Genomic DNA, 15,927 nt, shown 5'->3' on the forward strand with positions numbered 1-15,927 from the left:
TCACCCAAACCGCGCGTCGCCATTTTTTATTTCTACCGGCTGTAATATTCGAGCGGATAGTTCGCTGCTCGTGGGGCCCGGCCCGCGTGCCGGATTATCGTCCTAGCAACGGGACCGGATTTTTAAAATTAATGTTCGATTCGCTAGCTCAGTTGGTTTCTACAAAGATTTATCGTGTTTTTATTGTTTATAAATTACGTTTACATGTATCGTCAGAATATAAACAGTGTGATTTTTACATCGGAAAATAATAATAATAAACTGTCGACTCGACGGGCTCGTCGCGAAGTCGCCTACCGAACAGCAATTCAGCACAAATGTAGATACGAATATTGAGAATTCGAGTGACCCGTATACTTCAGTGGAACGAACTTCATTAATCTACAATGCAATAACTACGAGGAAACGGAGGTGGGTCGAGCGCGGCCCGGGTCGTACGAAAAGGTGAACGTAGCGCGCACTCGATTGTTCTCGAGGGGGCCAAGAGGTTTCTCGCATATGTGTCAACCGCTTAGTGCAACTCATGAAAAAGAAACAGTTTTGTTCTTTATGAATTTTCATCGACCCTCTCGGGTGAATACCTTAATTTCCCTTTCGTCCGCCGTAATCGGCAGTATAATTAAATCCGTCCGAATCGGCTCGAATGGCCAGCATTTTATATCGCATCGAGCGCTGAGAGGCGTTACCGAAAAAGGCGTTTCGATTTCGGGCCGTTTAATAATAAATTCGGTCGCAACGCGTACATTTATTTCAAAATCTTGAAAAATTGAGACGCCTCACGTACTACGAAGGTTATTTCGAAGGTGCAACACGCCTGAAAGACAAATGAAGACCAAAAAAATGATAATAATTGTACACGCTTATCTTCCCGGTCGTGTCCTCGACAAAATTGGAAAAAAGTACAAACACGCGCGAAATAAATAGCGAGTCATGGAATTTTTCCACTCCCGAGGAAAAGACGCAGACTCGAGTCGTTTTTTTTTCGATTGAATATTTGCACAACAACGACCAGCTCGATCAAACACGCGAGGACAAATAATAATGAACCGGTCAAACATGATGCAAGCAAATTGAAAATTACAACGAATCAATGGTCAATATATTATTAGTGGCGGAGCGCCTGAAATTCAGAGATTCGAGAAACAAAAAACTTTTCAAAGCCAAAAAATTGACGGACGTAAAATAAACTTCGAACCTATTCCTCGCTCGTCTAGCCGATCTTTGCCGTCCGAGCCCAGTAATGCCTTTTCCGTGTTCACCGACACAGTCGAATTTCGGTACTTTCAAACTACCATTAAAGAGTGAAAACAAACTACGTTCGAAACATAAAAAGTGGTTAATTTTGAAAAAAAAAAAAAAAAAAAAAAAAAATCCAAATGAGGTTAAGTTCGACCTCTTTCAAATACCATGAACGTGTGAGCCGTTTACTGTGACGTCTGGAAAACAGAAAAAAAAGCATCGAAAGTGCCTCTGGGATAGTAATTTTCTAAATAATTTCCCCAAAAGTTTTTTCCAATAGCGTTGAGATTCGTCGCGTTATTATAATCGACCTATGAAATCCATATCATTGGCGTGTCGTCGGACACGAATATTCTTTTCCTACTTCTCAGGTGTGCAAGCCGTTGAGCACTTCGTGACGTACGCGTTTTTTACTCGGAGTGTCGGCGTACCTGCGTCAAGACTACGAATCACGAGGATAACTAACAAAATGTATATTTCACTTCACATGTATTTTTTTTCGTACTTCTCTATATTTCTGCTTCGTCTCGCAACGACCCTCCGTTTTAGGCTTTCGGTCGTTCGCCGCCATCAGGAAAATACGAACGATGATCGATCGACGATTTCGATAAATTAATCAATCTCACGCAACCGCATTATTCAATCGTCCGATTTCATTAGCCAGTTTAATTGCCTTATTTGCTTCGCATCCCTTTCCACCAAAGAGTTATCTGCTTTTTTTGCCTCGCGTATGTTTATTCATCAGCGACTCGATCCTTGACGCAAGCAATTTACAGAAATTCATGTACGACGTTGTCTTTTGTTCCACAATGTTTTCTTTTATTTGGTTTTGTTTCATTTTTAAATCGTATTGTGCACATTTCTTACGGATTTGAGCATTATTTTATAGGCTTACGAGTAAGATCATGTATTCCATGCATCTGTACGAGAGTTTTTATTCTCAAACTCAGGCACGCACGCACGCACGCACCCACCAAATATACAAAAGAAATAATATTCCCCGCTCGAATATACTAATAGTAATGCAATATATTATGCTCACAATTTTTCGCATTAAAAATATATGTACAATTTATTATGTACACATCCCTCTCCCAAACCTACCACGTACACTCAAAAAAGAGCATATTGGCAATAATGAGACTCGCGCTCGAAGTCGACTTTCGGTAGGTGACATTTTTGAGGTTATTTTATCTTCGATGCGCGTTAAATACAAATGACAACAATCATCCCACGGATGAAGAATATAATACGACAACAGATATCTACCTTTTTCGCACGTACTATGGTGATAAATCCCGATACAATTGAAGCTCGTATGCAGAACCGGTATCGGGGACGAAAAAAAACAAAATTCTCTTCATTTTGTTCGAACGAACGGTAGCCGGACCGCTCGTTCGAGGCGTTCGCGTGAGAGCTTTTCCGCGCTATATTATTTCGAATCTCAAAAGAATACTCCGTATACGGAATAAACATTTGTTCTCTAAGAACCCGGGATACGAGAAACAGTTTTTTTTGTCTTTTATTATCATTATGGCGCATTACACGCGAACGAGCCAGTAGGGAAAACGAAACGTGCGAGTTTCGGCAAACATGCTTCTTCGTCGTTCCATTGTTCGTTCGTTTGTCCGAGTTTGCGATTTGTTCTGAATCGTGAAAGAAAACTCCGGATCGACGCGGAGCGTGACAATATTTTTTCAATATAATAAGCATTATTTTTTCTCGCGTCAATCGCACTTTCCCGCCAATGCATGACTCGTACTTGCGCAAGTTGTCGCGTAAATATATTTGACATCAAATTTCTCGAACGAAATTCGAATCGCTATGAGATGCGCCTGCTGCTGCAACATCGAGTGAATCGCGCTTCGATATCTATCATCATCGAATCGATCCACCATTATCATTGAATATAAGTTTACTAAGCTCTTCGTTAAGTTCATATCAACACTGCTCCGAAGCTGACGTTCGGTTGTTTTTAAGGTTAAACGTAGAGCGGTTAGAAATCGGCGATCGGATTGGCAAGCGTCGAAATTGGAATCGCGTGTTTTCCCGGTGAACCAATGAGACTGCATATTGTGATGGAAATTTTTCGCTAACGTAAGCCTCTCGCGGGCATTGTTCTTGGCCTCTCTTCCGCCGAATAACTAAAAAAATCATCGCGCTCAGCAGCTCGACCGTCGTTGGCAAATATCGAACGATTGTATCCTCCGGCAATCTCGTTACAACTCGACCTTAATATAATAAATAGTTGATACATCATACAACCGTTAATCAACTCGTTTTTCATACAAATGTATGCTCGCCAGAACACACGATACACGCGCACAGCCTTCGCAAGAGTACAGACTCTTCTGTCCGCCGCCATTGTTGAATCGCGTTGTTCCAGCCGTTCTTCTCATTTTTCGGCTCTTCTCAGCTAGCCGCCTACCGGCGCCGACCGACACTATACAACTCTCGAAAAATGCATACTTTTTTTATACGACAAAACCACTCGTTTAAGGAAAAGTGGGTACGCGTCGTTCAACGTGTATCGACGGCCAAGTCAACTCTCGTCTTGTTGGCTCTTTCTTTCAGCTTTTACAAGAATTTACAAGTCTTCGCACACTTTTTATTTCCTTTTCTTTTCCGATTTTATTGACCGGACGACGGTACTCTCGATTTCAGTACGAGGAAAAAAATGAAGACGTCGCACCGGCTGCGGAGTGACGGAACCTTCGATACCAGCGTTACGGAAAATCATGAATATACGCGCCGCAGCACCAAACCGGACAATAACTTGACCACGACGTTTCAAGTATTCGCAAAATGGTAAAATGCAAAAACTCCGAGTCGGTGAATCACGTATTTTTTAAACTCGATGTGAAGAAAGCAGTATCGGAGCAGGTATGGGCATCGTTCGAAAAAGAAGAAAAAAAAAGTTGACGATTTCTTTCTTATTATTTTTTTTACAATAAATATTGTTTGCTATACGTTAGATCATCCTCATTTCAATGATAAATTAAATGCTTAAAAATAACTGGAAATTTTGTCCAATTCGATCGATTACCATCGCTGCTGTCGAAGATGCTTCGCCCGTGAGCGAGGTGAAAACACGCGCGCGTACACAAGCCCACGCTTACGCACATATTCTATTCCCTTGATTCGACAAATTTCAAGCTATCCATCGTCGCTGTTCGTTACGAAATTTGGCCATTAACGTTTCTCAAGTCGCTCTCCGTCCGAGGACGAGTCGAAATTTCGTTTATTACGCGTCAAATTATTTGAAAATTAAAAAAATCTTTTCCATCGATGCACGAACAATCAACGCTCTCTTTGCGTCAGCTCACATTGGAGATTTTCAGAATTTGTACCTCTTTCAATTATACTGTCTTTATTTTCCCTCACATTCCGTCGCGGTTACGACTGTTTCATTCAAAAGGTCGTTCCTCTACAACATTTGTTAATTAACGTTGAGGCAGTTTTTTTAAAAAAAATCCGCACTCTTTCTCTCACTGCTACCGGAACGAGCTCCCCGTTGAAATCATATTTTTGCCTAGTTCCTTGTCGCTCGCGTTGTCTTCGATGCTTCGACGTTTCTCAGATTTTGACATCTCTTGAAACCGATGAAAAGATTCTTCGCTCAATTAGCATCGATGCGCGTCACACGCGTTAATTCTTCCTTTTTTCATCGTTAATTTTGTACATAATGAATTCCACGACGCGAAGCGAGCAACTTTTTCAAGACCAATATTTACAAAGTGACGCACAGACGTATGTGTGCTCTCCGACGAAGAGCTCAACATTGAATGATCTCTCGGTAATGGAGGGTCACTTGTAACCTCTCGCACGGAGACAAGGCTTAATACAGTGACGTACGAATATTATTCGCATACATAAATAAATAACTGTTTCGTGTTTTCCTGCATCCGTCGCATTGCCACGTTCTCTCGTAACTCAATCCATTGCAAAAATCTTTGAGTTGTCGAACATTGTGCATAGGAAAGAAAGCGCAATGAAATGGTCTGCAATCGTACTCGTTGTGTGTCCAACGATGCTAATTTTTCGTCGGTTTTTCAACTACGAGACGTCTGCAACGAAGTAGGTCAACGGTACACGTCTCCCTCTCTCTCTCTCTGCTTTCATTCCTCTCATTTTCTCGCTCAATCCCAGTTTCTCGTGTGAAGAATTCAACGTGGACCCAGCACGGAAAGAACATCGTACCGAAAGCCAGCCTCGCTTGCGCCCGCGCGTTTCTCATTCCGAAGTACTACGTGAAAATGAGAGAGCGAGGCAAAGAGAGGGAGAGAGAAATAAATACGTGCATCAAGTCGGGGGGATACGAGAAAATCATTAATACGTGTGAAAATAGATACCGGGAGACACTCGCGAAAACACACATACGTTTGATGCGCCTTACAAATTTTTTTTCATTCCTCCAGCCGGCTCGAGAAAAATCCTTCCTATTTTTCCATCTTCGATCGCTCCGATCGATCGCTCCGATCTTTCCATCGTTAGCCATTTCGGTGCGTATTATCAGGTGCGTTTTAATCGTTTTCTTCTTGTTTGCGTTTGGTAATTCACGTTCGTCCGGATGCGTTCGGTTGCCTCGGGGGGGTGGGTGGGGGGCAAGACGAAATTCCCGTACGATTTTCGTGTCGACGTAATCGCGATTTCGGATCGTTTCTTCTCGCGTTTTCACGTACATCTTCCTGTTCCACCAGAGAGCCCGGTTACTCGGACGAAATCTGGTCCCCCCCCCCCCCCCCTCCCGCCGCGCTTCCGGCTTGATTTTTCATCTCCTCCTTTCTCCCTCTTCCACCGTTTTTACTCCTTCCATCGGTCGCTTAACGATATTTAGGTCTAGTTGGCCTTGAGCTTTCCGTTGGTGTATTCGGCAGCACCGATGTGCCCATTCCCGTTTCCTTCGAACAAGGATTTCTTAGCCCATTTGCCGCGAGAATCGGAGATGTAGGCGTTGTAAAAGAATCTCGCGAATAAAACAAAGTAGCTGAAATACATGGTAAGACTAAATTTAATGTTGACCCGCGATATTCCGCATTCCTTTTGGCCGTGGGAGAGATACTGAAATGCCCATACGTTGATGGCACAACCGACTATCATTTGGGTCAATTGGAGCATCGTTATTACCATGGATATACTCTTTGGTGGCGAATAACGCATTGCTCTGAGAGCGTAATAAGAGTACATTATCGAGTGTACGCAATAGTTCATGACGACGAACCATCTCGCTGACGCCGTGTACTCGGTGTACGAAAACCACGAGTACAATAACACGGTTATGTGATGATACCAATGTAGAAATATCAAGGGCTGCTTTCTCAATACGATGAACAAGGTGTCACCGAGCTCCGGTAATTTCGATAGTACGAACATCCACGTCCAAAAGCCGGATACTCGGTCGTGAACGATGAAACTGCAACATAAGAGAACCAACAACGTTATTTATTGTGCTGACCTCGAACGGAGCTGGCATTACCCCGCGCGGGACTGCACACACTTTTTCACCGATCCGACCCCACGAGCCACACTTTTAACGCAAATACATTTTTCCCTACTCATTGGCTGAGCTTCGACGCGTCCGCGGACTCTCTAATTACATTGAGAATAACTCGTTTTTAAGTGCCCAAACGAACGACGGTGACGCGCTTCGAGGGAAAACGAGCATGAGAACCAAAAATATTGGCCGAAAAATGGAGACTACGCGAAGCTACAGCGGCGAAAATAGGCAAGAGGTTTTTCCCTTTCTTATAATCAACTTCCCGAGGTTCGTCGATAAGAGGAAGAGAATACGAAGCATTGAGAGGAGTGCCGAGGGCCGAAAGTAGGTGGAAGACTGAGGTAAATTAAAAATGGAGTGGGAAAAGAGCAAAGGCGACGAGGAGAGGCTGCTAGTTGGCATCCAGGACAAGGGGCCCAAAAATACTTGTTAATCTGACCTCCCTATATCGAGGATAATTCTTTTGTAAAAACTGGAAGTGTAAGAACGTAAGTGTAAATTTGTTTCCGCGACTCGATCAAGAGTGAATGGAGGAACCCCGCATCCTTCCGGCTCCAATTTTCTTCACTCTGAATACCGAGCCTCCTTATTCGTTACTCGAATGATTTTATACAACAGCAGTTCCAGTCTTGGCCCGTGGCTCCCGCGATTGAGCATTGATCGCGCTTCACCTCGAATGAATCGAATCTCTCAGACTGCGATGACCACCGATGTCGTCGTAATCTTCTGCGCGAGAGGAAAAGGAAATACAGTAAAAACTTGTCATTGCGCAATCTCCCTCCGAGATATTTTATCTCAAAGCTGGTGACGTTGGCCGTGCGCGAAGAAATTTGGTCAGACGTCGAAGATAGGAGACGAGTTATTTTGTAAAAAAAACTCGATAATCGCACCGACCGGTCACCCACGTCCATAAAACGATAAATCCCAAGAATTTTTAATCTCGTCTGGACAGTACGAATCGATCGAACGTTCAACCGCGACACCGCCCCCCTCTTTTCAGCCTGTTCCTAGACGCCCGACGGCGCTCCGTCGTTTTTGAGGAGGACGAAAGGGGAAGAGCATCGCGTTTACCTAGGTATGCAAACGCTGTGATAAAGCCCGTAATTTCTCAGAACGTGAATGAGTTCCGGAGCTGTCCTGGTGAATCCGATGATCGAGAAGGCAGCGAGCATCGTATTCCAAATACTCAAAACACCTCTTAACTCGTATCTCGGTCTACTGGCCATCCAATATTGGCCACCGAAAATCAGTATCATGTATATACCACAAGCGTAAAATCCATTCGTCCAATTGGTCGTCATCCAATCCCTCGTGTCCTGGTGAATGAATTTTTCCTCAAAATTGAACACGTACGAGTAGTTCGGTTGGGTCACATCGAGATAATCCATCTTGTTCATTTTCTCCAGGCCCTTTGTAGTCTCTCACTTTATCCTTCGACGCTCCTGAAAAACAACAAAATAAGAGCTTTCAAAATTACGTGCGATCACGAAAACTGGTGAAAAGTAACGTGTACTTTGGAATTGGCGCTCGTGCGTGCGTGTTTTCGAGTTTTTTTCCCTTCCGTGTTCCCCGAGAGGCTCCGAAGACCGATTAAAAAACGAGCTGCACCTCGAACGACGCGCAAATTTTTATGAAGTAACTGTAAATCGTTACCGCTTCGGAAACATCTCCCGTGACGTTCGTTACTGTTGCTTCTCGTCAAGAGAAAACCGGAAGCCGAGAGACGCGAACGATTTTCACGTCAATCCCACCGACTCGCGTCTGCGGTGTGGTTATACGAACGAGCGAGTCCGTAAGAAGGAAAAATCTTCTACGATGACGGGCAAAAATCCACGCGACGGTAATGAAAATCCGTTGGGGACATAAACACCAACGGCGTGGCTCGTGCTCTCAGAGTTCCTTATAATCGATTCGACGTAACATCGAGCGATGGGCGACGATTATTTATCGTTCGTAAAACTCTCGGAAAAAATGGTGAAGTAGCCAAACGAAGCAGAAACAAAGATTTGTCATTCGGTAACTTTTTATTTCACGAATCATTGGTGTAGAGTGAAAAGCTACGAATTCCGAATTCGGCATTAATTACTGGAATTATTGGAGAGTTTTTTCAGACCAATTCGTTGGACTCCAACGTTGCAAGCTTCAGCGTCGTGAAGGTGGACGAACGATTTTAACTGGCAAAACTGTCATTTTTCTGATAAATGGAGGCAGAGAACGGTCTCCCGGGATGAGGGAAGAGCGTTGGAAGAACAAAATCCGGACACACATTTTCGAGAATTTGAGAAATTAAAATTCGCTTCAATTTACCTAAACTAGACTGTGAAAAAAAATGGTTTATTCGATAAGAAAATTGACGTTGTTGGAAGAGTTTTCTTCATTCAACTGCAACGTTTTCGGAGAGCATGGATCTGTAGTTTGATCTGAAACTATTTTGTTCGTTTAATCATGTTTAAACCTTGTGACCATCAAATATTTCATCGGCACTCCGTATAGTCAAAAAAACAGGAAGCAAAAGTGGATCGCGCGACGTCGCGATATTCGTATTTATTGGGCATGAAAAAAAAATCACGAAAAGAGCCTCAACTATCGTAATCGTTATAACGATTAATGATGTTCATAAAAAAACTTTCTGACCCTTGCTTAAAAATTTGACGAAAATTTCTTCTCCACATTCCCGTAAGCGTTAAAAACCCCGTGCGTTTTCACGTTGGAGAAAATAATGAAAAATTGATTTTTCGTGTACGGATTAGGCAACACGGGGGAATATTGGATAACGGAAGCGCGCGTGCCTGTGCCGGATGAGGCAGCACGGAGACGCGAAGACTTTTATCGCGGACGCTTCGAAGGCCCGTTCCCAAATCGCTCGTAACTGTGCGCATTAAAAGTGGGAAGAAATTTTGAGATCCGAGGGCCAAGCCTTTCGATGAAACTCCGTTAAATTTTCGGGCTGGTTCGCTCAACAGCAAAGTTTGGAAATGTTGAAGGGCGCGATAATAAATTTAATAGATCGCATAAATATTCGATGTCAACAAGTGAGTGGAGCGTTGTGTAAAGCACACGGACACGACGGGATCGATGACGCTCGTCGTGCAACGCTTCTCTGAATAAACCTGATAACACGTGCGAGGCGAAAAGAGAGGGCAAGTTTATGGGGGGGGGGCAGGAGCTAATCGAGAGTCCACGTAGAGCCACATACGAGGGAGAGATTATCGCGAGCATCGAATTACTTCTCACGAGTACCAAGTTCGAGGTAAAATTATAAAAGAAACGAAAAAGAGAAACGGAGGGGGTGGGGGATACATTGTACCCGGAAATTCTCGCATGTATGCGTATTAATGCGTTGCGTTGCGTGCCCAGTTTTACAATCGTTTAGTCATTCACGTTCGTTATCGATCGCGCTATTTTCGAATTGCCTCATTTTCATTCGAATTATCATTCGGATCAAAAGGTCGATTTTCTGTGCGAGTAAACTCGTTGGATTATTAGCATCTGGATAAAATTCATATTTGAGCGAGAAAAAATGTGAAAACAGAGGCATACGTGTCAATGAGAATCCACGACTCAACGGTCTCGGCTATATGATTTTTTATCGAGCGGAAAATCGGATTTCGAGCTCTAATTGTAAACCAGCGATTGGCTCAATCGGTGCAAGTGTCACCCGATGTGTTATGCAACACCGGACTGTGGACGGTGATCGTCTGAGGTGGCAAAACAAAAAGTTTTAATCACGAGTTCGGAACGAAAGAACCGGGATGAAATAATGACGGGTGAGACTAGTGAAAGCTCTTGTGTCACGCGACACGACTCGAAACGAGGGAGCGATAATTGGAAAATTCGGATAAGTGCGTCACTAGAAATCGCTAGTTTTCTAATCTCGAGCCAGCGATTATTTTCGTCGTGTTTCTTGAGGCAGGTCATGCCCGAAGGATCGTATTTTACGGGTGTCTAAATTCGATCGATTTTTACCCCTTAATTAAATAATAGTTGATAAATAGATTTTGTCAACTTATCTTTCGGCGAATGAAATTCCGCCACCGACCGAACCCCAAATTTCATTCGTCCCTGGCGAAAATACTGTAATTTTTTATGTCAAAAATCGCGTTAGAGAGCGCAAAGGGAAATAAAAATGGATCAAGAAAAAAGTGTTGATGAGAAAATGAAAATGAAAAAATTCTCCAAAAATTTCAGTAATTCTCCAATTTCGTTTCCTCTCGAATTTCCAATTCGTTGTTTTTCAGCCTGCACCGATACTTTGTGAAATAAAAAAATTGCTTAATTAAAAATGTTTTTTCCCTCATCTCGTTGGACTCCAACGTCGCAAACTTCAGCATTGTAAGTATTAAGAGTATGGATCAGTCGATACGACGCTGAAGTTCGCAACGTTGGAGTCCAACGAAATGATCTAAAAAAATTCTCAAATAATTCTAATAAATCTCCAATTTTCTTCCCTGCCGAATTTCCGATTCATAATTTTTTAAGCCACATCAATAATTCGTGAAATAAAAAAAACAATTAATTATAAGTCTTTTTTTCGTTCACGAACTCCAACGTTGCAAACTTCAACGTCGTCAGCCTACGCAGAACAACGATGGAAAAAATCGACTGACAGAGCCTTTTTTTAATCGATCGAACTGTGTCAAAGAATTTCGATTTCGAAAATTCCAAGTGAGGTTAGTCGACTGACCCATCCTCTTAACGAAAAGACAGAAGGCTGTGACGGCATGAGCCAAGCTAAAAATAAACAAAATGTCGAAATAAGCAAATGTGAGGTTATACGAGTGCTCATTACCAATTTAGTTTAATCTTTAACCTAATATATCTTTATTTAAGACAATCGTCTCGAATTTTTTTTCTAAACCTTCATTATATACTTTATTATTTTTATGTACGTTTTTCATAAACATTGTAAGAAGCGTTCATTAGAAATATTAAAAGACGCGATTTTTTACGCACAGTCCCTATAGCTCTGTGTATTTTTCTTCACATTTAAACACGTTTGTCTCTCAACAACCAATGAGACGAACCCCTTAAAATTGGATACGGGTATCAGTCGACGGTGCATTTAATGAGATCATGGCCACTATTTAAAAATCTGCAGAAAAATCTGATTTTTTTACACAGCATAGAAAAATGTTCGAAAATGACGGTAAAAAAAATTGAGGGGAGGTCACCGAACATTTAAGTAAGAAAATAAGTATTAAAAATTGGACATCGTAGTGGCAGTAAATGGATCGTGATTTTTCAATCAAATTTAAGATGATGGATCAGTCGGTAATCACAACCGTGAGTGCGAGAGAGATAGCTGCAAATTTTGAAAAGGAAATTTTTCCACATCGTTCGTCTGATCGAAAAAATAAAAATGTCATCGGATTTTTGCGATCGTGCTGCGTACGATGACATTTTTATTATTTTAATCGGACGAACGATGTCAAAGAGTTTCAATTTCAAAAATTCGAGGTGTGATTACCGACTGATCCATCATCTTAAGGGATCGTAAATGCTGGAAAAAAAAAAAATTAAATCATATACGTATTCGTTGAACATTTATCTTGTTAATGGCGTTATAAAAATGTCAGGTCACCGAAACTTTAAGAATGAAATCATAAATTAACTACGATTATCGCTCACGATGAATCGTTGAATACTAGGTTCGGTACGACATCGGCAACACCGCTCTATCAGCTGTTTATATATATGTATATCGACGTATATCGTGTTTAGTTGTGACGTGCTTACATTAGTGTATCGGTACTGTACAGGCGTGTATACTGTCTCGGTATAATTAATAGAAAGATGTTTTTTGTTCATATTTATACAAATATTGTGGTAACAAAAATATTTGTAATCACAAATAATGACGTAACCTCAAATTCAAATAAATTTTTGGTTATGTGTATCAAGTCATATGTGAGTGACAAGTCATCGGTTTACCGTTGGCAAGGTAGATATATCTCTCCACCAACAACAAAGTTGCCAAATCAAAAAGTTAACTAGTCAAATTTTTACTAATAATGATATTTTTTTTATATAATTGATAATTACAACGGACTAATTGATCAGTTATGTTAATTTTTAAATCTATAAATTTTGAGAGAATATAATAGCACCAATCCCTTATCATGACAAAAAATTCAGTTGTTCAACGCTCGTGTGGTGGGCATGATCTCATTAAACTCTGTGTAAATTTCAAATGACGCTGAAGTTTGCAACGTTCGAGTCCAACGAAATTATGTAAAAAAAACCCTCCAATAATTTGTGCAATTCTCCAATTTCGTTCCCTGTTGAGTTTGCAATTAGTAGTTTTTCAACCAGCACCGATACTTCGTGAAATAATAAATTGGTCAATTACGAATGTTTTTTTCGCTCACTTCGTTGGACTCCACCGTTGCAAACTTCAGCCTCGTAATTTCAAGACTCGCTTACGAAAATCGCTTCGTGGATGAGCTGGCTTAATACACAATTTCCCGGTGAAAATCATTCGCTTAGCAAATTAAATTTGCTTAGCATATTTTCGTAAACTCCTCTCAAGAATATTTAGACCGATGAAACTCGGTTAATCCGCGATGTTGCGATACCGGCCACAAAAATACGATGCACGTCAGTCGCATCGAATGAAATTGACACCTGAATTTGAGTCAAAAGATTGGATCAATAATCACGCGATGATGCCAAGTTCCGTAACGAGTTAACGAACAATGAATAAAGGACGAGCTGACAGTCAATATCAATTTGATTATAAGTTCAAAGAAAAGGCTCAACTTCGTTGACCTTTGTCTTCCTTTATATTTCATTATTTTATTTTTTCGTTTATTATTTACGATAGAATTTATTATTCATTATTTACTTCGCAATGTTTTGTTGGATGTCGAGCACAGCACGGGCAAGGAATTTTGAGATTTCATGGTCGAAAGTCCAGCTGATCGCTCGTAACTAGAAATTCCATTCACACGTTTGATTGAAATGTGTGCCTAGAGAATTATACCTCGACTATCCAACGATAGACCGACAAAAGTTTATGTCACCTAATAAAAAAATATTGATATTACACTGGCGCGTTAATTTCGTTAAGTGAGCCCAAATATTACGAACGCACGGCAACGTTGTTCAAGTTGAGGGGTAGATTTTATAAAAATTAATTTTACGAGAATCGATTTTTACACACCGGCTCAATGTTGCTGGAGCAAAACAGCGTTCGAGAATTTTTGGCAAGCCGCGCTCGTTTAGGAAATTCTCCGTCTCTTTCTGGCGTGACGAGCAGTGAACTTAGCTTCCGTTTTTCGTTTGAGGAGAGCACAATGCTGAAGTTTGCAACGTTGGAGTCCAACGAAATGAGGGAAAAAACATTTTTAATTGACCAATTTTTTATTTCAAAAAGTATCAGTGCAGGTTGAAAAACTACGAATTGGAAATTCGACAGGTAAGGAAATTGGAGAATTACTGAATTTTTTAAGATCATTTCGTTGGACTCCAACGTTGCAAACTTCAGCCTCACGAGGAGAGCAAAATTTAGATCCGTCTCGATGGGACACGTTGGTTTTTTTTAATTAGGCTCGAAAAGACATTTCTGTTCGATTTTGCAAAGCGAAATAAGACGGTGAAGGATAAACGAGGATGATATTTTAAGGGGGAGAGACAGGCACCTTGATCATATTCTTTCCAACCCAGGAACCGAGGGAGTCGGAAAAAGAAGCGAGACGAGAGGAATTCGGCCGCTCGTGCTCGTGACACGCACGCCGGTTACTACCGAGTGCCACCGAGTCGAGGGCGGGGATCACTGCTCCTCTTCTCTCGTTCGTTTTTTTCCCTCCCAACACCGTATATTGGGCTGTCTCTCTTGCGCGAGCCACACCGCGAGACACGATGGAGAAAATAAAAAATGGGACAAACCACGCGTTCGATCCTCCCGAAATACGTAATATTCACAAATATCATCACTTCCTACTTGGCACAAGAAAAGTCTAATGTTCTATAAAAAATATGTGTTATGTACACATATCGATTAAAAAGCACACACGCGAGCAGTCTGAAATTCTGACGAATCGATTAATAAAATATCTAACAATGTTGTGGAACGTTCTTGAGGCTCCATGTCCAACCAAGATTTCTATTAATTCCTTTTCCTCCCCTCGCTCTCTTCCTCTCGCAATGGGGTACCTATAACGGGTCCTAATCAATTTGACGAAACTAGCAGCGAGCGAAGAGACGCCTTTGAGCTCTAACGGTACATGAAAAATGAGTTTTAAGGCCAGCGCCAATTTTTCGTTTGGGACGAGGGACATTTTTTCAAAAATGTACATTTACGATTTCGAGTTCGATTCCATACTTTTGTGTTTGTAGTCCGCCGGCAATTCCAACGTATTAGACGAGAGGGAAAACACCGATCGAACCTTCCGGCGCCGTTGTCACGCACACTCATACACAATCACGCGCGCACGCTACTCTTGATTCTTTTTTTTTTCTAGAGATTTATACTAAATATTCCTGGATAAGACACGCACCCCGAAATTGTGTGTATGACATCAAGTTTCGTGTTCCGTGGCCTGCTTCGGTGCAGTTTCTTTTTATTTTATTACGACGATGTCTCACGCATAAACTCGCGAGACGACTCGCCGGAGACTACTGGCACTGGCAGTTACTGGCTGGCTAGTGGCCTGCCTTACTCTCCACCGTCTCTCTATCTCGCTCTCCAGGGAACTGACAACTGCGCTATCGTTACTCGTACACCGGGTTAAAGCTAGTCGTCCTCCCGTAGTATAACCTTCTTCCACTTCTCTTCTCCTCCTCACTTTGTATATATATAAATGTACTACACCGTCGTGGGCTCTCTTAGACCTCTGGTGGGAGAATCCGATTCGTAGATGCGCGCGTGTGTACTGTAGGTGGTGTACACGCATCAGTGAGTCTCTTGTGTAAACGCATAAATCCTATTGTGTATGGTGTCATTATTATTATCGTCATTATTATGTACCTCACTGATATCATTATTATTATTATTATTATATCCATTGAAGGAAAGAGAAACCTGTACTGGAGGGACTAAAAAAGATGTAGAGAAAAAGAAAGAGAGAAACAGCGGCTTTAGCAATATGGCCGTCGTCCATAGGACAAAATTCATCGGATATATAAGGATGACGAAAACGTGCCTTTTATCGTCCATTGACAAGATTCCAAACGTTCTGGAAGACCCATCG

At 41.7% G+C, this 15,927-nt stretch overlaps 1 protein-coding gene across 4 annotated transcripts; it reads right to left on the bottom strand.

The window, feature by feature from the left end:
- Positions 1–2,036: 2,036 nt before the first annotated feature.
- Baldspot (elongation of very long chain fatty acids protein baldspot) lies at positions 2,037–15,469 on the bottom strand. 4 transcript variants are annotated; one of them, XM_043418159.1, is made up of 3 exons: positions 15,235–15,469; positions 7,808–8,178; positions 2,037–6,652 (listed from the first exon to the last, which is right to left on the bottom strand). In XM_043418159.1, exons 2-3 carry the CDS (start codon positions 8,131–8,133, stop codon positions 6,079–6,081), a joined length of 900 nt encoding a protein of 299 aa, XP_043274094.1. In that variant the 5' UTR covers positions 8,134–8,178; positions 15,235–15,469; the 3' UTR covers positions 2,037–6,078. The 4 variants fall into 4 exon arrangements, with proteins under 4 accessions (XP_043274094.1, XP_043274095.1, XP_043274096.1 ...); XM_043418160.1 differs by having other exon boundaries at positions 15,060–15,469; XM_043418161.1 differs by lacking the exon at positions 15,235–15,469 and adding an exon at positions 13,899–13,916.
- Between the last annotated feature and the right edge of the window lie 458 nt (positions 15,470–15,927).

This window comes from Venturia canescens, chromosome 4, assembly GCF_019457755.1.
Source record: "Venturia canescens isolate UGA chromosome 4, ASM1945775v1, whole genome shotgun sequence".
Lineage (NCBI taxonomy): Eukaryota > Metazoa > Arthropoda > Insecta > Hymenoptera > Ichneumonidae > Venturia > Venturia canescens.

Bases quoted from the DNA above. Each gene is read 5' to 3' on its own strand.
- Baldspot (XM_043418159.1), bottom strand. From the start codon at position 8,133: ATGAACAAGATGGATTATCTCGATGTGACCCAACCGAACTACTCGTAC. The intron at 6,653-7,807 runs GTAAACGCGATG...CTTATGTTGCAG, and splicing joins CACAGCGTTTGCATACCTAG to TTTCATCGTTCACGACCGAG.